The following is a 21,606-nucleotide window of genomic DNA, read 5'->3' as shown; positions in this document are numbered from 1 at the left end:
ACTTCACAAAATCAATCAAGAGCGTCCACAACCTCCTGGCCACCACACCAAGCTCACTGCACAAAATTTCACCACTTGAATGCATATTTTTGGGTGGAGACTCACCTTTGATCAGATGTACCAAATGAAATAATGACTTGACATGCTCACTCTCCCACCTTTAGTCTCACTTTCTTCTCTTGTAAAAGCATATAATGAGTTTTTTTTTCTTCTTTATTTTGCTACTGCTGCCTATATACATGTAAAGTCTAGTAATCTGTCGTTCTAAAGAAATAAAGCTAAAAAGTAAACCAGAAACATTATCTTATCATCTTTGTTTCTTGTATTGCATTTATACATGAATTTGGCAGCAAAGGACTATGACTCCCAAGGTTTGTTGCAAGATTCTGGGAAGAAATGCCATGTGTACTTACCTCCATGTGCAACCCATCCCGCACAAGAACCATGAAGCCAAGGGCAATCATACACTTTGATACAGTGACCTAATAAAGATGACATAAAGTTGAAGGTAGATCGAAGGATAAGCCAGTTGACAGTTGTTATGCTGGGAAAGCAGCATGTTAGGATGAACTCATTTATTTACTGTGTAATTCTAAACTAGAAAATATATAATAATAAAATATGTAAAAAACTCAAAATTCTTTTCATCAATGTCGAATAAAATTCATTAATCTTGTGATCTCGAGCTCAGAAAATCTGAAATAGTATTGATATAGAATATTTAACTCTTTCATAGAAGTCCAAAACCTCTAAGAATTGTCTTTAAGTTATGGAACATCAAATGAAGGCAATCATAGAATGAATCAATCATGCTAATCAGATCATTTCAAGTTCCATAAAAGAAAACCATGTTATTTAACAGTTTCTTGGCCAATGATCTTTCCTTTTCCTTTTCCTTTTTCTTCCAGGGGTCCCCATGATCAATCACAGAGGGAAATCACGTGCTCACACGTGCTGGCAGTAATCTCTCCCTCCAATTTTCTAAAAAATAGAAACCGTTTGTTTATATTTCTAGGTTATAGGCGAAAAAAGCATAATTAGCATCAACATTTGCCTCTTAACACTCTTTTGCACTGCTTTACAGGGCCACATCGTCTCCGTCGAATTACAGATCCAAAGCCTTCCACTTCTTGGATTCTTTCTCTCTCTACTTTCCCAAGATAATTCAGCTTTCCCTCTCGACTTTCCCAGAAAAGAAGAAGAAGAAGAAGAAGCTTTTCCTCTTCTCTCTCTATCTTTCTTCTTATTTGCAAGAAAATACCACTTCATTCACAGGATTGCCGTCTTGCCAAGAAATCAATTCTAATATCTTGATTCTAAGAAATACCCAGGTTTTTTTTTTTGATATTCTTTTCAAAGAAAGCTTCTTTTTTTAAATCAATGGCATCAAGCTAGTTCTTTTCTTTTTGAATCCAAGCAAAACCCAGTATTTGTTTGTTGATATTCTATATAGGAAAAGCCTTCTTTTTGTTTGCTTTTGTTTCTCATGGCTTCAAGGGAAGTATCAACGATGATAAAACAAGGCTTTATTTCGGACCCAACATTTTCTTTATCTTTCTCTCCATCAAGAACAACTCCCACAACAACTCTCTCAAGACTATACTCTCCTTCCTCTCCTCCTCCGCCTCCTCCTCCTCCTCCAACTGTTTCAACTCGCCCGAATCACAACCCCACCCTGTTTGAAATGATGTCTGAGGAACACCTCCGTGACTCCAAAACCATCGAAGAATCTCGCAGAAAGACTAACCGAGTTGCTAAATTCCTCACTGAACTCAAAATTTGTAGCTTTAACAGCTGGGGGTTGGGATCAGGTGATGTGAGGCTCACAGTAGTCTCTAGAGATGGCTATAGAGTGTCAATGGATGTGCACAGAAGAGTTTTGTCTGAGAAAAGTAGGTTCTTTGCTGAGAAGTTGAGTCAAGGAAGAGAAAAAGGAGTTTCTCATACAGTGGAAATCAGTGAATGTGATGATGTGGAGGTTTATGTGGAAACGGTGGTTTTGATGTATTGTGATGATTTAAAGAAGAGGTTGATTGGTGAAGATGTTAACAAAGTCTTGGCTTTGCTTAAGGTATTATTCATTTTAATCCTCATTCATTTTGCTTTCATTATAAGTTTTTAGTTGATGTTAATTCTTAAGTTTGGTTAATTAGAGGTTTTCTGATTCATATTTTTTATGTTCAATGAGTCAAAGAATCATATTTGAGAACCTTAACGAATGTTCGCAGAATCTATAGTAGAGATTAAATGTTTACTGTACTATTTGTTGATTGTTTTGTTTAACCAAAGGTTTGTAAGTCTGTTTTTTTTTTGTTTTAGTTCATGCAAATTCCTTTGAGCTATAGCCTGCTGCTTAAGTTTTTATTACTTTGGGGACTATGGTAGATGAGTTGTTTTCACCAAGATCAAATGCAATGGGATTTAGTTATGATTGACAGTAGTCAAACTTTATCATTGATAGGTTTGAAATGGATGTCTGTTTTTTGGCCAAACTTTTCCTCCCATTTGTCGCAGAAGAGAACTATAAAACTACTCTGTAATTTGTACTATACATTGTTTGCCATGTACCTAACCCCAGCATAATTAAGATTCAGGCATGTTTAGATGTTGAATTTTGTTATTTGTCTGTCAGAAATTAACTCAAAAAGTAGCTTGTACTTTTTGCCTTGTTTGGAACAAACATCTTTTCTTTTCCTCCTCTAGAAGCATGCTGAGTGACATCAAATTAAATATTTTGTTTGTATTTTCTTGGAAACCTGGTAAAGAAGGTTTAAGGAAAATTAAATTTGAGTGCATTTTCCAATCCTTTCATTTTGCATGACAACTCAACACTTACCTTCCCTATAACTTAATCCACATTCCAGAGAATTTTCTTTCATTAACAAAATAGTGTTCACAAAAGGATCTTGCTTTGCATCTCAGTAGCTTATATCATCATCAGTGTGACAGAAATTTTTCTTTTCGTTTTTGATTTTCTTCTTATTTCTGCTGTAGTGAAGCATTTGTAATATTAGTGTTTGTTTTAGGTCTCTGCGGCCATTATGTTTGATGCAGGAATTAGCTCTTGCTTGGAGTATTTGGAAGCTGTCCCATGGTCTGAGGAGGAAGAGGAGAAAGTCATATCTCATCTCAGCCAACTTGAGCTTCATAGCTCAATGACTGAGGTTCTTCAGAGAGTATCATCTGAACCATCTACTTCTGCAAGAGCTGATGACATCTTCTTGCAGCTACTTAGTGGTGTTCTTCAAGCCAAGGATGATAAAGCGCGTCGAGAAATGAAAACTCTTATTTCACAGTTACTTAGAGAAGATTCATTTGATGATGACCATCGGCTTGATGTCTCCAAAGAGACCCTTTATCATCTCTGTCACAGATGTCTTAGTTCTCTTGTCCTCTGCTTATCTGAAGCTACAGGCATGGACAATAGCAGGCGAGATCGAGGGGTTTTAATGGCTGAAATAGCTCGAGAAGCTGACAATTTGCAGTGGATTGTTGATATCCTAATTGACAAAAGAATGGCGAATGACTTTGTGAAATTATGGGCAGACCAGAGGGAACTTGCAGCCCTTCATTCAAAGATTCCCATTATGTACCGGCATGAAATCAGCAGAATCACTGCTCAACTATGTATCGCAATTGGTAGAGGAAACATCTTGGTGCCGAAAGATAGCCGGTTCTCTTTGCTGTCCACATGGTTGGAAGCTCTTTATGAAGACTTTGGATGGATGAGAAGGGCTTCTAGATCTGTAGATAAGAAACTAGTGGAGGATGGACTAAGCAAGACAATTCTTACCCTTTCTTTGAGGCAACAGCAGGTTATCTTGCTCAGTTGGTTTGATCGGTTTCTCAATAAAGGGGATGACTGTCCCAATATCCAGACAGCATTTGAAGTTTGGTGGAGAAGAGCTTTCATCAGACAGTACACTGATGTGCAGGATAGTTCCCAGTTGCAAATAACTGTTTGCAGTTATCCAACCTGAAAGCTATGCCAATAAAAGTTAAAGCCAAGTATGTATATACAAAGTGACATTCTTTTGTAATTTGTCAGCTCATCTCCATACTTTTGATTTCCTTCAGTCCACATGAAAATTGTTGTTCTTTTTCTGAAGCTTTTATCTTCTATAGCTGGGGCCAGAGGTCATGTATGGTAAGAACATTGGTGTATGGAAATGAAAACGGTTTGACTCATTAGAAATTGTTGAAATGCCATTTCTTTTATATGCCCAGAAAACTTGTAACAAATCTTGATCCAAGTTCAAACTTCTTTTGCATGAAGCACAGCACGTACAAGAAGTTGAGTTCAAACATAAAGTAATCAGAACTAGTTATATCAAAATTCATTTACTGGACAACATTTGGAAACTGCCTGCAGCATCTATTATATGGCAACCACAGGCAAGTCGCCAAGAGATTGCCCTCCTTACAAGATATTCCAATCATAGAGGAAACAGTTAAGGGTCCCTATATTGCACATTTGATGAGATTCTTGGGACTTTTAATAAGATAAATGCAATCAGCCTCTCTTCTCTGATCAGAGAAAGTGCCATGTTGAACAGCATTCTTGATTAGGAGCCAGCCAGCTTCTAGGAAACGAGAAAGTGCAAAACTTTCACTCAAATGCTACAGCCCTCCGACCATACTGGTGACTGTCATGGGAAAAAAGGGAGGGGCGGCCGCGTTTTCTTCTCTTGACATCTTGCAACTCTGAATGGATGATGCTGATGCATAATCAACATAGAGCATACTGTTGACTGCACAAATTTCCGCTTGATAATTTCCAAAATGATGATGAACTCAAGATAAATCTGGATCTGGTCCATATCGTAGCATAGGAGGTGGATCAACTCTGCAAGTAGGAAAGGAAAATTAACGAACACTTCTTAAAAACCCATGGAAGTTAAGAAAAATCTTCTCTAACAAAACATTATGTTCAGTCAATGCAGGGCTTAATTAACAATATGGCACCCATTTTCAGTGTTCCTCATAAGAACATGCAATTCCAAGCATGCAAACTTGTATCTTTAAAGTGTGAATGAGCATCAGTCCACCATTACTTCCAACCTCCAGGTTATCGACAACCCCAACAGAAAAGTTAGGGCATCCACACAATGCCAACAAGAATCAGTAAGTAGGTTACTTGCAAAGTCATCATAGGAGCAACAATGATTAAAGGTCCAAACCAAAACAGGAGAGATCTGCAGATTATAGTAGGTTGCTATTTGTCAAAGAAGCAGCAAGAGGATGAACGTTTGAGAAAGTAATTTCTCCATAAGAGGGGATACTCCAACAGTCTGCACAAAGCAGCACCAGATTACTCAAATCATTCTTTTTAGGTTAAACGGGAAAGATTTAAGGATTACATTCGAGCTGTATTGTTACCAAGCACCACAATTGGAAACTTCAGTAGTTTATTTCTCCACCAGCAGGAAATACAAAAATTCACATATAGCTACACCAAATCCTCAAAACTCATTCTTGTCAGATAAGTTCGTATCTGTCTGCACTAGAAAGTCAGCCATCAACTGTAATTTATGACTCATAGAACAATATGCAAGGCAATGCATATTTCTTGGATATTGAATCTATTGCAAAGGACAGCAGTAATGGAACATGTGAAAAAGAGACAAAAGACATCTATAACAAACATCAAGACTTTTGATTAAAACAGCACTGAATTTGAGTATGGCAACAAGTAGTCAAAAGAATCAGTAATAACCAGAGGCCAGAAACTTGGAACATTCTAAACCGACTTCGTCAGTCTTCAATAATTCAAATTACTTCTCCATAAATAAATTTAATTTATTGATGGATCACCCAGTGAAAAGTATAAATAATAACAGGACAATAAAACAGATTATTAGAAAATGTATTGCATGCTTACCTCTGTATAACTTTGAGTATTCCAGTGCTTATCTGCATTGGGATGCCCATGATGATGCACTAAGTAACTCCCTCATTCTTGTCATGCCTCCCGTTAACAGCAGCATTGAAAAGGTGATCAGCTGTCCTCTCAAATGAAGCCAGCATCAATATGCTCTTGTCCATTTTTTGGATTCCAAATCTTGTGATGCCAAGAACTTCCCCCTGATACAATAATAATGTAAATGCAGTTATACATTGTCCTAAAAAAATTATGTTCACAAAACCAGAGGTCCAAAACATAATCTAGATTTTCATTATAGGAAAGAAAAATGGAAAAGAAAAACTAATTTTCATTTTTAGTTTCCAAGTGACAACAGGCAATGAATGTCAATGAAAAACCAACCCTAAATGTCATCACATCTCCTAGAAGCATCATATGGCGTCTGTCTATGGTCATTCCATGATGTTCCACAGTTTGTGCTATCTCATCGATTATGCATTTTCTTGCAGCTTCAATTCCCAATATCTGCTCCATTTCCATTACATGGTTACTCCATGTCCTCCGTCCATCAATTCCTTCAATGCCCATAACTGCCATGATGTTCCACAGTTTGTGCTATCTCATCGATTATGCATTTTCTTGCAGCTTCAATTCCCAATATCTGCTCCATTTCCATTACATGGTTACTCCATGTCCTCCGTCCATCAATTCCTTCAATGCCCATAACTGCTTGGAGCGCCGTGCTGCAAACATGCACAAGACATTTCTAACAGTTAGGAAGAAGTAGCTCTCAAAAAGTAGGAAATGGTGAAGGATGAAATAATTTTTTTAACAACAATAAACATCACACAAGCAAAACGTGCTTGAAGAACTATCCATTAACATGTTAAATTCCATTTTTCTGCTTTCATCTCCTTCCATGTCCTTTCCATTTTGCCGCTGGAATTTAATTGTTCCATCACTTAACTCAGATTATAAAAGTCTATATTCCTTCATCAGATTCAATTTGTACATCCAATGCCTCATTGAGCTCAAGGTAATTACACAGAAGTACACCACATCAAGCAGCTCTCTATTATAGCCCTATTTCTCCTAATCATAAGAAATCTTATTTTCTTCTTTTGCACTTTGTGTAGTTTTTTCTTTTTTTTGTTCTCTGGAAAGTATCTTATGCCCCTTAAGGGCATAAGACATTTTACGTAGTCAACAGGTGTTTTTCCCATTGACCCATAAAATATTTTACATCTGGAATGAATTTTCTGTCTTCTAAACAAGCATAAGTCTTGAAAATGTTTTCCGGAAAATATTTTACGTCAAAACAAACAGACCCTTGAATACACTTGATTATTCAAGTTTTTTATTTGGAAGAAATGGTTTGAAGTATAGAACTCAAACAGATGGTGGAAAGTGTAAGTATTGATATAGCTTTGCTGGAAGCAGAGGATTAAGTTGCAGGAATGATCTGGACAGCAGCTTTCATTATAGGTTCCCAGGTTGTTTGCTTAATGGTTGTTGAAGGGTCTCAAGGCTACGAATAGATTCAAGGGTTTGGAGAATGAGGAAACCAAGGCTAAGTTGAAGTCAATTCAACTATCACAGTAGTATGGATAAAACAAAGATATTTTTAATAACAGAAAACCACTGTAAGAGAGGATTGCCCAGCAACTACAATGCCTCAAGCCCTAAATATCCTAGTTAGCTCATAGTTTCATTGATAAAAGCCTAAAAATGTATACAGAAGGAAACTATTCCTTACACTAGATTCAGAATGTAATTAGTCACCAGCCAACTAGCTTAAAGAGAACAAACACAAAGAATCAAACCCTAGAAACCCTATGCTAGATTGAAAATTAGAAAAATAACAGTGTCATATGGTATAATAGTCCCCTAAACCTAGGTAAAGAGTATTTGTTTCTAAGTGTAAATCACTCATAATCTTTAGCACGAATGTGAGGAACCAATATGAACAACTCAACCAATAACCCTTTGAGTGAAAGTTGGAAATTTAAATAAACATTCATTAATAAAACCAACATAATGACAAAATAAACACCAATACTGAACTTTAGGACAGATTTCAGACATCAAAAATTTAGAAATTATACTCCATCTTATACACATATCAACTTAACACAAGCTATTCCAAATAACAATGACATGTTAATATAATACAGGATATTATGAGAAATAATACTCACTGAGAAGTATTAAACCTTTTTCCTTGTTTTATTTGAAAGACACTAAAATCAATCTATAAGCTTAAGTTCTTGCACAATCAACAAAGAAAATTAGGTTTTCAGAGCTAAAGCAATGTAAAATAAACTTACAGCAGGGGTTTTCGATCCTCTATGGAAATGAGGAAGGCTACTATCTATGAATCCATTAGGAGCACGACAACCACCAACTGATTGCTGACCAACACATGCAATCATTTGACTTATATTTATAGCAGAACCCTTGGAACCACATTGCGACATGATCAATGGACTGTTTCTCCAATGTAGTTCTTTCATGCATACCTGTTTCAAAGCAATTCTCATAAACCATCAACCAAATAGTCTTCAAGTAATCATCATTCTAAAAACAAATGCATAGTTCCAAGTGTATGGAAGATGATATAAACTTAAAAGATTAAAGGAACACAACTAAGTATGCTAGCAGTGACCATTTAACACGTTCAAATAGAAATTAGAAAATACTACAACTTAGCCCCAATCATTACCTTCCCCGTTTTGTCCCGAATTTTATTCAATATTGCACTTACATTAGCTTCTAGTGTTTGAGCAGCATCACAACCAGGTTTCGGCTCTAGTTTTCCTTCATTGACCATCTGTATCTCTTCATCACATTTCTTATGACCTCCTGAAATTGTTACTGCTTTCTCATCATTCAACCTTTTCCCCGGTTGGACATCATCAATTCCAATTGAAAAGCCATGATTCCCTATCCATCGAGCATTGCATAGAAGCATATAAAGAGAAAATATTTAAACAGAAGAACAAAGAGAATACAAAGTCAAATTAAGACCTGAACTTACATTAAACGCAACAATGAAAAAGATTCTGTAGAAACAGTAACATGTATGATTCATGTGACTGCTATAAACAATACGAAATCCATGTTATATTACGCTAGACTAAGATTTTAAAGAAAATTTTTCACGAAAGAATGGAAAAATTATGAGCTTGCCCTCACAAAAACATGAAGAACTTGCATTAGCATGGAGTCATTCAAACAGCCAAAATGTTCACATATGAACTTAAGAAACAATGACTGATGAAATTTGGCAACCAAAGTCTTGTTATAATTGGTTACCTCAGTTTAGCTAGCCGATTCATGCAGGCAGCAGCAGCATGTGCATTGTAGTCCCTGAGAAGAACAGAATAAAGTCCATCCTTGTTGCCATTTCCTGGATTCATTTTGGAGGATATAAGAAATTGAAAATATCAAGAGCCTAACCTGAAAATTATTGTTCTGTTGTCCACATAAGTCAAGCCAAAGAGCGTTTCCAGAATGTTAAAAAAATTCAAATTAAAATTACGTAGTTAACAAACTTCGAAAACAACAATTAATGTCTTACAATAACTATTGGCATCTAAAACAATCCAAACAGATAGAATATGTACAATGCTTAGAATGCTCGCTGGAAACTATTCTACTGGGTTTCAGCCTGCGCTTAGTTCATCACAGAAGAGTTCAACTGAGTGTGGGCCCTCTAACCTACTACAAACCCATAACAGGAAAGGGGAAAACTTAAATAGGCTAGATACTACATCCAGTCCTAATCCTAAAGCAATTAGTAAAACCCAAGTTTGCCCCATTAAGAGCCCTCCAAAATTGTCGTCTTGCAGTGATCTCAAGCTCCAAACTCGGGATCATGTAAAGGTGGCCCTACAAGCCAATATGACTCATTTCAAATATGTCAAACAAGAGGAAGAAAGCAGCTCTATCATACACTGTACACAGAGGAAACCAGAAAACAGCAGAAGAAAATAAGAAAGATAGATAAGAATTAGCTCCTACTTAGCCTCTTTAATATTTGACCTTTAAAGTATCTCTCCAGGCTTTAATTCATCTAAAGGATAAGGAAAGGCAATAAGACAATACCAAATATGATTACAATAAGAGCATTCAACCAGTTAACAAAGAGACATTTCAATGGTTAAAGCTTGGGGCTTCCCACTACAAGGTCTGATGGGAGGTGGATATGACTCCCTCTTGTTGTGTAACCCAAGTCTGAGACCGCAGTGGAAGGTGCCAGCGAGTCGAGTCTAGAACCGAGTGTATTCAACTTGACTCGTGGTGCTGTGGAGCTGAGTCAAGAGGTGAGTCATGGGTATGGGGATAGTGATGGAAAGAAGCATGAGAACAAGAAGAAGACAGAGAAGGGTGAGGTTGGTAATGTCGGGGATGGTGAAGGCAAAAGTCTTATTGAGGATGGAGAGAGCAAGAGGAAGAAGGAGAAGAATGAGATTGGTAACTTTGAGGAAGACGAGGAAAAAATGGTAATTGATGAACCAAGTGAGAAAAAGAAGCCTAAGAAGGAGAAAAGTGGCCGAAAAATTGAAAATGTTCTGGCAAATGGGATGAAAATTGAGGGAAATGGGGTGAAAATTGAGGGTGAAATGAGACATGAAGCAGAAGGGCAAGGGGAGAACAAGAAGAAACGGAAGAGTAGAGAGATTGAGGAGGGAATTGAAAATGATTCTTCTTCAGAGCCAAGGAAGAAGAAGAAGAAGAAGAAGAAGATTAAAAACAAAGTGGATAATGGATTGATTTGAGGCAATGTAGCAACTTTTATTGTTGTTGTTGTTTCTTATGGCAGCCTGGAAGGTTTTGTTTTGGAGGCAATTCTTAGCTCCGCTGTTAAAATGAGTAATCATTTTTGGATAATCTTTTCCATTATAATGTTGAGCAAATATGTTTGTTAATTTAGAATGAATGAAATCAATTGATGGTTAATCTCCAGAGCATAGTCACTGGTATTTGATTATTGTCGTTTTAATTGATCTGCAGCCAATGGGGCTTCAAAACAGTGACAACACCAATGTCCCATGTTTGATCTTCTTCTAGCTTGATGAGACCTTCCTGCCTGATGACTTGCAGATTCTTGTGAAAACTTACATTTTGCTAAAACTGAAATAGAAACAGCATGTAAAAGCTGATAGGAAGCATATTTTGTTAGTGACTTTCAGTAGCTCTTAGCTCGAAAGATGACCAATGTAACAACTGGGAACTCTGATGACAAATGTCAAAATGTATGAAGAATGATCGTTACATGAGTGCCAAAACTAATTCCTGGGTCAGGGGACCGCTGAAAGCCAGGCTAATTGATCAATTGTTGGCATCTGAAGCATGCAAGTGTCTGCTATAGTAATCACACTGCATTTCTTGGTGATAAATGTTAGGTATTCTTCTGAGCCTTAATGTTGCTATCTAATCTAGCAATAGTTTGGTATCAGAAGAATTTTACAGCAAATATTTTTGTCAACTTCTGGTTCTTGATAGATTATCTAGCATGCAAATAATTGCTCAGTTATATTTTGGAGTAGGCCACTGGTTTGGTAATCGTTTTCAACTCTGTCTTCTCTCTTTCAAAAATCTTTCTTGGGGAAGTTAGTGTTGAGTAGATGGACTTCATTGTGATTGCCTTGCCTTTGTTTCCATTGACTTCTATTGTCCGATCATGTGAACCTTCAGAAATTTCCCTTACCTCACTAGTCATAGAGTTACCTTTCTCTGCTACACATATAACTAAATTTTCAATACATCTGTTTTATTCATCTCTAACGGGGAAAAAACTATGTATGAGATAGATCATGTTGATCTGGCCAACAAGGTCTGTGACTGCTTCTCATAGAGGAAACCAGCTTTCTTGGAGTCATCCGCTGACCAAACAAATATGCCATGAAGTTTGCCCTGACGCTTAAGCCTGCGACAGGCCTTGAAAAACCCATTTTGAGGAGACAAACCTCCACTTCCATCAGTACCAAAGCTTACTAAGACCTTACCACCTCTATAGTTAGAGCTCTGTTCATGAAAGTATTTCAAAAATTGAGAAACAGTTGTCCCCTTATGGTAAGCGTAAAACTGAAAGTTGACATAGTCTATTAGATGCCCATACTTACTCCACAAGGCCAAGTAATGCGGTTGCACGGAATCATCATTATAGGGTGCTATTGATGCAAACGACACCACCCCATTTTGTTTGAGGAACAGAAGAAGCCGTCCAATGCACTCAGCAAATGTGTCAGGATCTGCATGGAAGTGTTCATAGTCGATGTCTATTCCATCCAAATTGTACTTTCTTGATATCTCTGTTATGGAATGAATGGCATTTCGAACCCAAGAATTGATTGTTTTGGGGCTGAAGTATACATGCTCATCATTTATCGTATCACCCCCAAGACTCATAGCTACCTTGACATTCGGATGCTGGCTTTTGATGGAGAATACATGAGAAGGGCTGAGGTTTTCTGTATCCCAGTAAACCCCAAAATCACCATTGGTGGGGGAAGGAATTGAAGAGTTTGTGTAGTCAATAGCAAAGGAGAGGATGAAGTGAAAATCTACTTGTGAATTGATGGGTACATCTGAAAACGTAACACCCTTGTCCTCAGCTCCTATATATTCTCTAAAAAGTTTTGAGTTAGCTGCTACTGCAGGGTTTGAGGAAAACAGAGCAATGAAAATTTGAAGAATAAGAGGAAGAACAAGCATATGTGAATTCATGGCTGTAGTTGTTGAGTGTTGAGTAGCAGGTTTCAAGAGAGGTATTTATAAGGGACAATGGTAGATATTAGATTATTATCTACAAACAAGATATTTGTTCTTGTCTTGGTGTCTGGTTTCATTAAAACTCATTTCTTTCCTTCTTTGTGCAGATTCACGAGGGATTTGCACTTGTGCAGATGCCGGCACTCACCTACAACACCGTCTCATTTCATTTGTTTATATGGAAAAAGATGTCATAGCCTTTTGCCCCTGGTTCTCATCGATCAGTCAACTTTGACAGGCACTCCATAGACAATTATTAGAGATAAAATTCTGAGTTTAGTCTCTATTCTATGTGAATAATGTTGAATTTAGCATAGAAGATTATCATTGACCATGGAGATCTAAATCCCTATGCTTTTGGCTTTACTTCATTCTGATACCAATTTTTGGTATTTCTTTAATGAATGGACTCCATTAGGAGTAGGTGAATGTCTTAAAATGAACAATGTAAAAGACGAGGTGGAGAGTAGCTAGGAAGCTGCCTCTAGGACGGCAACAGAGCAACTACCAAGGCCCAAGGGAGGAAGTCCTGGCGGTAAACATTTGCCTATTATTGGGAGCTGACAATACGACATAGACCGGTTTAGTCAAAGAAACTATGTGAATGCTGGCAGAGAAAACATTGCAGTTTCTGAACTTTCAATGAAACAAGAAAGATTCAACGTTCCAAGACAAAGATGCACAAACTCCAAAACCATAATTAACAAAGCTGTTGTTACTTTCTAGTAGGGCTGAATTTTTTTTTTATTTGAGATATTATTGGACCTAATTCAGTGACATCTTGGATCTGAATGTTACAAAATTTTCCCACACCATTCTTTCTCTCCCTAGTGAATCTTCAGAATTGACCGGCCAAAGACAAAAGGGTCAAGAAAAAAAGAATCAAAATTAGGTTTAAAAAGGAAAATGATAAGGCAAATTCTATCTAGAGAGGGGTTCCCCAGCACTTGGGAAGAGCTGCTGGGGGTGGAAGCACCTTCTGATTGGGTAGATTTCCATCCAGGACGATCCATGCCATCTTCAAGCCCCAGCTTGTATGGACTTCCAGGTGGCAATGCATGAACCACACCCCTGTTGGCACGTGTAACTTGTTGTCATTATCAGCTAAAAACATAAACAAAACAAGAATACTAAGTACAGCATGTTATTATTTCTACCCACCTGGATTGTCTGCAAGAAAACGATATGCCACCCAACCTCCTGATGGTACACTGATAGTGTTCCTTTCAACAGGGTCGACGAGGTTGAAGTTCTTACGGTCCTTATTTGTTTAGCTCTTGATGTTATGTTACCTTTTTGATGGGTTTTTCCCAGATGGAATGGAAGATCAATGACAAATCTTCAAAAAAAAAAAAAGTTTGTGTATGACTTGAAGCATATGGGAAACATATAACTTGATAAAGACAAAGAAGTTGACTCATTGTTTTTTGGCACAAATTTGTCTTCCGGGGAAGCATATAAGGTTTTGACAGATTATCTGATCTCAAAATGTTTTAGGCCAATGCATTTATTCAAACTTAAGGCATCAGGCTTATCATTTCACCATTTGGGATTATGCACTGCTTCATTTACACAGTTTAAATTGTGCCAAAATAGTGTAAGCTTAGTAATATTAATTCTTCATTTTTTATTTCAGTTTATATGTTTATAGATACAGATGTATTCTTCCATATTGCAAAGGTGCACAAAGGATCCACCTATGATATCAAGGGAGTACCTAAGAACATCATGAGCAGATGATCTTGCAAAGGGAGGAGTCCAGCTACAAAGTGAGGTCCTTCAGAGTGTTTCAGTAAGTTTTTTTTGTTTTGTTTTCTGCCTTTTGTGATGATGTGAGTGGATGAGTTTGTGGGTTTGTTCTTGCTGGTGAATTGGCTGTTAGTCTCAATGTGTGATCATGCATTGAGTGGGTGTTTTGTTGATGCTACGGTGTTAATGGAAGCAGGCTGATAATTTTCAAATATAACTATGTACTGTTTGTTTACAAAAATTCCAATTCCGTAAAAAAGTACCTCATTTACAAATACTAATTTCTTTTTTTCCTGTCCCCCACGAAAAGGAAAAAACTATTAACAAGGAGCTGGAACAAATAATAATCAAGAAGAAAGAAACTGCATGCTCATCTTCGATGAACAAACCCAGCTGATGCAGTGAATTCACAGAGTTCCTCCATAAGCTCCAGTCACCTTTCCAGATCCATTTTTGCTACCATGCCAGTTATTATAAATAGGGAATCCAATCAGCATCTCGAACTCCTTTTCAATCTCCACATTCAGTTCAATCCCAGCTGTTTTCTCCATCTGTTGCAATGCATTCCGAGCAGCTTCTCTTTCTCTTTCCCGTTGCTTTTTCAACTCGACCTCTGCCTTCATTTTTGCTGCAGCTTCAGCAGCTCTGATTTGAGCTTCAATCTTTGCCTTTTCTTCTCGCTGCCTTCTTTCCAATTTTCCCTTTTGCTGCTGCATCTTCACTGGATCAGCTTTCTCACCATGATCAAGTATGTGCTTAGCTTTCAAAATGGTGTCTGCATAACGGCTTTTCAGCATTGCAGCTCGGAAAGCCTTCTTCGATGACATTTGCACGTCAAAACTAGGAGTTAACAATCCTTCCCCAGAAGCAGCATCTGTTGCAGGAGTTGTAAGTTGAGAAATCAGACAAACGTTCTCATCATACAGAGAACTTACAGCTCCGTCAGAATCTGGATCAGACTCGCTCATTGGTGATGTCATTGTCCTTTTGGCCTGGCAATCCAGTTTAGAGGCATAAGTTCTGCACACTCTAAGATCTCCACCCAATGATCTTTCTGAAGTCACATCGCTGGAAGATGCATGGTTTGAATCACTTGGAAGACTACATTGACACTTAATGCTGCCACATGAGCTGCATCTGCAGGCACCTGGACTCAATGGTGGCTTGGCATTGATAGATCGATGAGCACGCCCACCACTACTGGCGCCTTTTTGAAAGTTTTTTCTTGCCAACCTGCTAACACACTTCTGTGCGGGTTTAGGACGCTCGACTTCTGTTGCTCTTGCATTCAAAGGCACCTTGAAAAACTTCTCCTCAGATGGCCTTGACTTCTTGGGGAAAGAGTAACATCGGGATAGCTGGCTTTTAGGACAACTCCGTCTTGATTCATCAACATGGGCAGGACACTGCTGAGCCATGCTACGATCCATCTTTCGCCTCTTCTCAGTTCGACTGTCCACAATCACCCCTTCTGGTCCACGCTTGTAAGCAGCTGAAGTCCGTTTCAAAATCCCAGCAGATCTAGATGATGTCCTTTTCCCATCGAAAGAACTGCTCGGTTGCTGCCCAAACTCAAAAGATTGTGAAGGGAACTTCATCTTCAACCTCTGATCTGGCACAACAGTTTGCGTAGCAATTAGTTTGTGACGCTGCAAAAATTCGAAGATGGTACTTTCTAGGTTTCCACGTTTACAGGAAAAAACGAAAATCGAATCTAGTGTAAAACTCTTACCCTTACACTACTGCGGGAAGGAAAGAAGTGTAAAACTCTCAGCTAAGGTTTCCTTATCTATCTCACGCTCTTCAGCTTTGGAAGTTGTACGTCAAGAAGTTGAATTAAATAGGTCTTTCATGTATATGTAGTATATAAGATTGTACTAGCGTCGGAATAGCAGTTGTATAATGTATTTGGAAGTCTATGGTCCCCTTTGATAATTGAGGAAGTTAAAGCACTTTACAGGGATTTTAATTGGACATGATCGCCTTATCACGTTTAATGTGGTTCTCTTACAATGTAATGACATTGCAAGACCGTAGGAAAGATACATTTACAAAAGAATGGATTGGACAAATATACCCCTCTCAAGTAAATATTTAGTAACAATAAATATTTAGTAATTTTATATATTTTAATATTAAAATATTATGTTATTTTTATCATATTATTATTTATTATTTTAAGGATAAAGTTGAAAAGTTAAAACTTTATATTAAAAAAATATAAATTTATTCAATTTTATATTTTCATACATAATTGAAAATTTTGTAAATTTACACTACATGCATTCTTAGTATAATGCTTTCAAATTAATACTACCTAAAAAATAAGGTTCGAATTCTCCCTTCTCTAATTACAAAAAAAAAATATTTTTTTCAATAATCACTTTTTCATTTTAAATTAAACGCTTTAAAGTTACCTTATCGACAATCACATTTTCAAGAACATATCAAACATAACCTATAAGATCAAAGACATTTGGTTTTGAAGAAATGAAAGTGCAGCAGACTGGACATCGCACAAAAAGAAAAGAATAAACGCAAAGTTTCGCTTGAGAAGCAAAACTCATCGTTTCATTTAGAGGAAATAGTCTACGTCCTTCGACCGTTGTTAAGGCTACTAATTAGTCAATTCAAATATTAGTTAAGTTACTTAAAAGATGTAATTAATTAGGATTATTTTTCTCTCTCCTTTAGATTAGTTAAGGTAGCTGTATGTAAACATTTTGTACCCTTTGATTCTTCCAATGAGATATGATTAATTAAAAAATGTAATAAAGGAGCAAGAAAATCATATTTAGGATAAAAATAAATAAATACAAGTATATAATGCACACATGAAGTTGCGAAATAAAATGGCATCTTAATCAATAATTTCATATTAAATTTATTTAAGCATAATATATAAAAAAGTTCCTAAACTATTCAAAATAATTTTACATTAGTCTTTATTCTTATATTGCGTTTAATCAAACCCTTATATTTTCATTTTTAATCAAATAAATCCTTTATGATCCTAATTGTTGACTAATAGCAATTAATCAAATATCTATTGTTATTTTATACTTATGCAGCGTTGATGTAACGTTAATGTAGAGGATGAAAAATTCGATATGATCATATTATTATGCCACATAAATATGTCATATAATCATTCATTACAATATATCAACACATTATGTTAGTGCCACGTTAACGCCACATGACGTACAATGACAATGACAAGTGGCATTTTATATAAGTCAACTATTAATCGTATGAGTTTATTTAATTAAAAATAAAAATATATGAACATATTTGGCTCAAAATAAAAATATAAAAATTTAGTTGAACGTAATAAAAGTTATAAAGCCTCATAAATTTTTTTAAATATTATGTCATTTGTTTATAAATGAGAAAGAAAGAGATATATGGTTTAATATAATGTTAAGTGATAGCGAAACAATTTGTTTCCTTGGCAAACATATAATTACTAGTACTATCTTTAGAGGAAAAATTATGTCAATTTTCAAAAAAGAATGGCCCAAAAAAATCTTCAAGACGTTTCTTCTAGTTGGAGTAAAGTGAACTGAGTGATAATGACCAATGTCCTCTGTCTTTTGCGCTCTCAATAAAAATTGGTTAGCTCTTGATAATTATATTTTATAGAGTTATCTTACATTCTTTTGAGCCTAAAAATGATCAATGTCCTCTTGTTTTTAACTAATTTAGATATTATTTTTACATTTTTATTAGTATTTATTGTATGCATGCCTTAGTAGTTTAAATAAGTAATTTGAATTTATTTTCATATTATTAAGTCTTATTTATCCTTTCTATTGATTGTGCTATATGTTGGAGAAGGTGCAAAAGAGCTTGGAAGGCAAATTTGCAATTAGAACTTAATTGGGTGATTTATTAATAGGATAAACATACAAGTATTAATTATATACGGTCAGTTTTTATGACTTATACTTAAGAAAGTTAGTTTAATTAATTAACTGTAGACATATAAAGAATTAAATTAAGTTAGGCCATTATACGATAGCTTGACGGAGAATCTTTCATTCTTAAGGATCTTAGACTAGCATTAGTTTTCCATAAAATTAGGTAATTAGTTAATATTAACTCCAAATGAAGCATTAATTGAAACCATAATCCTAGGTACTTCCCCATTGTTTTCAAACTCAATTAACTTGTATTTTTTTTAGCTTAGTTCACTAGTTTAGCCTGGCTACTTTAATTTTTTTCATTTTCAATTAAACTCTACACTAGATTTCCTTGGATAAGATTAGACAATAACTCACTCACTACAAGATTACTTGTTGACCATGTACACTTATATGATGTTTTGCTAATTTGATAAAAGTTTTAAAGTAAATTGTCTTGATAAATTAGCAATAGCTCTGCCCTTGGGTTTTATTAGATAGTATGATGATGAATACGTTTAGAGATGATATGAATAAGCAAGGAACAAAGGTCCCTGATCCAAGAAGAAATGAAAGGGCAGTAGATTGGACTAAACATAGAGAAAAGAATAAAACGTAGAGTTTCACTTGAGAAGCAAAACTCATCATTTCATTTAGACGAAAGAGTCTAAGTCCTTTGACCATTGTTAAGGCCATCGATTAGTCAATTCAAATAATAGTTAAGTTAGGATTCGTTCGTTTTGATGTAAAATAGTTTTCAAATAATATTTTCAAGACTTATACGTGTTTGGAAGACAAAAAATTTATTTTAAATGTAAAACATTTTATATCCCTATTTCTCTTAATCCTAAGAAATCTTATTTTCTTCATTTGCAATTTGTGTAGTTCTTTCTTTGTTTTTTTTTGTTCTCTAGAAAGTGTCTTATGCCCCTTAAGGGGCATAAGACATTTTACGTAGACAACAGGTGTATTTCCCATTGACCCATAAAATATTTTACATTTGGAATGAATTTTCTGTCTTCTAAACAAGCATACGTCCTGAAAATATTTTTTGAAAAATATTTTACGTTAAAACAAATAGAGCTTTGAATACACTTGATTATTCAAGTTTTTTATTTGGAAGAAATGGTTTGAAATATAGAACTCAAACAGATGGTGGAAAGTGTAAGTATTGATATAGCTTTGCTGGAAGCAGAGGATTAAGTTGCAGGAATGATCGGGACAGCAGCTTTCATTATAGGTTCCCAGGTTGTTTGCTTAATGGTTGTTGAAGGGTCTCAAGGCTACGAATAGATTCAAGGGTTTGGAGAATGAGGAAACCAAGGCTAAGTTGAAGTTAATTCAACTATCACAGTGCCATGGATAAGACAAAGATATTTTTAATAACAGAAAACCACTGTAAGAGAGGGTTGCCCAGCAACGACAATGCCTCAAGCCCTAAACATCCTAATTAGCTCATAGTTTCATTGGTAAAAGCCTAAAAATGTATACAGAATGAAACTATTCCTTACACTAGATTCAGAATGTAATTAGTCACCAGCCAACTAACTTAAAGAGAACAAACACAAAGAATCAAACCCTAGAAACCCTATGCTAGATTGAAAATTAGAAAAATAACAGTGTCATATGGTGTAATAGTCCTCTAAACCTAGATAAAGAGTATATGTTTCTAAGTGTAAATCACTCATAATCTTTAGCACGAATGTGAGGAACCAATATGAACAACTCAACCAATAACCCTTTGAGTGAAAGTTGGAAATTTAAATAAACATTCATTAAAAAAACCAACAAAATGACAAAATAAACACCAATACTGAACTTTAGGACAGATTTCAGACATCAAAAATTTAGAAATTATACTCCATCTTATACACATATCAACTTAACACAAGCTATTCCAAATAACAATGACATGTTAATATAATACAGGATATCATGAGAAATAATACTCACTGAGAAGTATTAAACCTTTTTCCTTGTTTTATGTGAAAGACACTAAAATCAATCTATAAGCTTAAGTACTTGCACAATCAACAAAGAAAATTAGGTTTTCAGAGCTAAAGCAATGTAAAATAAACTTACAGCAGGGGTTTTCGATCCTCTATGGAAATGAGGACGGCTACGATCTACGAATCCATTAGGAGCACGACAACCACCAACTGATTGCTGACCAACACATGCAATCATTTGACTTATATTTATAGCAGAACCCTTGGAACCACATTGCGACATGATCAATGGACTGTTTCTCCAACGTAGTTCTTTCATGCATACCTGTTTCAAAGCAATTCTCATAAACCATCAACCAAATAGTCCTCAAGTAATCATCATTCTAAAAACAAATGCATAGTTCCAAGTGTATGGAAGATGATATAAACTTAAAAGATTAAAGGAACACAACTAAGTTTTCTAGCAGTGACCATTTCACACGTTCAAATAGAAATTAGAAAATACTACAACATAGCCCCAATCATTACCTTCCCCGTTTTGTCCCGAATTTTATTCAATATTGCACTTACATTAGCTTCTAGTGTTTGAGCAGCATCACAACCAGGTTTAGGCTCTAGTTTTCCTTCATTGACCATCTATATCTCTTCATCACATTTCTTATGACCTCCTGAATTTTTTACTGCTTTCTCATCATTCAACCTTTTCCCCGGTTGGACATCATCAATTCCAATTGAAAAGCCATGATTCCCTATCCATCGAGAACTGCATAGAAGCATATAAAAAGAAAATATATTAACAGAAGAACAAAGAGAATACAAAGTCAAATTAAGACCTGAAATTACATTAAACGCAACAAAATAAATTGGAAAGTGAAAAAGATTCTGTAGAAACAGTAACATGTATTATTCATGTGATTGCTATAAACAGTACGAAATCCATGTTATATTACGCTAGACTAAGATTTTAAAGAAAATTTTTCACGAAAGAATGGAAAAATTATGAACTTGCCCTCACAAAAACATGAAGAACTTGCATTAGCATGGAGTCATTCAAACAGCCAAAATGTTCACATATGAACTTAAGAAACAATGACAGATGAAATTTGGCAACCAAAGTCTTGTTATAATTGGTTACCTCAGTTTAGCTAGCCGATTCATGCAGGCAGCAGCAGCATGTGCATTGTAGTCCCTGAGAAGAAAGAATAAAGTCCATCCTTGTTGCCATTTCCGGGATTCATTTTGGAGGATATAAGAAATTGAAAATGTCAAGAGCCTAACCTGAAAATTATTGTTCTGTTGTCCACATATGTCAAGCCAAAGAGCGTTTCCAGAATGTTAAAAAAATTCAAATTAAAATTAAGTA

At 35.8% G+C, this 21,606-nt stretch overlaps 3 protein-coding genes and 2 long non-coding RNA genes across 8 annotated transcripts; 1 reads left to right on the top strand and 4 right to left on the bottom strand.

Annotated features, from left to right (window-relative positions):
* On the top strand, positions 1,042–4,188 carry LOC18590812 (BTB/POZ domain-containing protein At5g60050). Its single transcript, XM_018127958.1, has 2 exons — positions 1,042–2,071; positions 3,027–4,188. The coding sequence occupies exons 1-2, from the start codon at positions 1,487–1,489 to the stop codon at positions 3,978–3,980; spliced, it is 1,539 nt and encodes a 512-aa protein (XP_017983447.1). The 5' UTR covers positions 1,042–1,486; the 3' UTR covers positions 3,981–4,188.
* On the bottom strand, positions 4,196–10,613 carry LOC18590811. 3 transcript variants are annotated; one of them, XR_001929560.1, is made up of 7 exons: positions 9,323–10,613; positions 9,179–9,232; positions 8,586–8,806; positions 8,191–8,382; positions 6,266–6,606; positions 5,882–6,084; positions 4,196–4,846 (listed from the first exon to the last, which is right to left on the bottom strand). It is a non-coding gene; the product is annotated as an uncharacterized LOC18590811 (long non-coding RNA). The 3 variants fall into 3 exon arrangements; XR_001929558.1 differs by having other exon boundaries at positions 9,179–10,612; XR_001929559.1 differs by having other exon boundaries at positions 8,628–8,806; positions 9,179–10,611.
* LOC108663365 (chitinase 2-like) lies at positions 11,075–12,595 on the bottom strand. The gene has a single exon (XM_018127106.1). The coding sequence runs from the start codon at positions 12,593–12,595 to the stop codon at positions 11,681–11,683; it is 915 nt and encodes a 304-aa protein (XP_017982595.1). The 3' UTR covers positions 11,075–11,680.
* On the bottom strand, positions 14,750–20,384 carry LOC18590810 (transcription factor GTE12). The gene is made up of 2 exons (XM_007016550.2): positions 20,377–20,384; positions 14,750–15,996 (listed from the first exon to the last, which is right to left on the bottom strand). The coding sequence occupies exon 2, from the start codon at positions 15,985–15,987 to the stop codon at positions 14,797–14,799; it is 1,191 nt and encodes a 396-aa protein (XP_007016612.2). The 5' UTR covers positions 15,988–15,996; positions 20,377–20,384; the 3' UTR covers positions 14,750–14,796.
* On the bottom strand, positions 20,549–21,601 carry LOC18590809. 2 transcript variants are annotated; one of them, XR_001929195.1, is made up of 4 exons: positions 21,522–21,601; positions 21,379–21,432; positions 20,772–20,992; positions 20,549–20,568 (listed from the first exon to the last, which is right to left on the bottom strand). It is a non-coding gene; the product is annotated as an uncharacterized LOC18590809 (long non-coding RNA). The 2 variants fall into 2 exon arrangements; XR_001929194.1 differs by lacking the exon at positions 20,549–20,568 and having other exon boundaries at positions 20,710–20,992.

This window comes from Theobroma cacao, chromosome 9 (assembly GCF_000208745.1).
Source record: "Theobroma cacao cultivar B97-61/B2 chromosome 9, Criollo_cocoa_genome_V2, whole genome shotgun sequence".
Classification (NCBI taxonomy): domain Eukaryota; kingdom Viridiplantae; phylum Streptophyta; class Magnoliopsida; order Malvales; family Malvaceae; genus Theobroma; species Theobroma cacao.
This window is presented reverse-complemented; position numbering and strand designations above follow the sequence as displayed.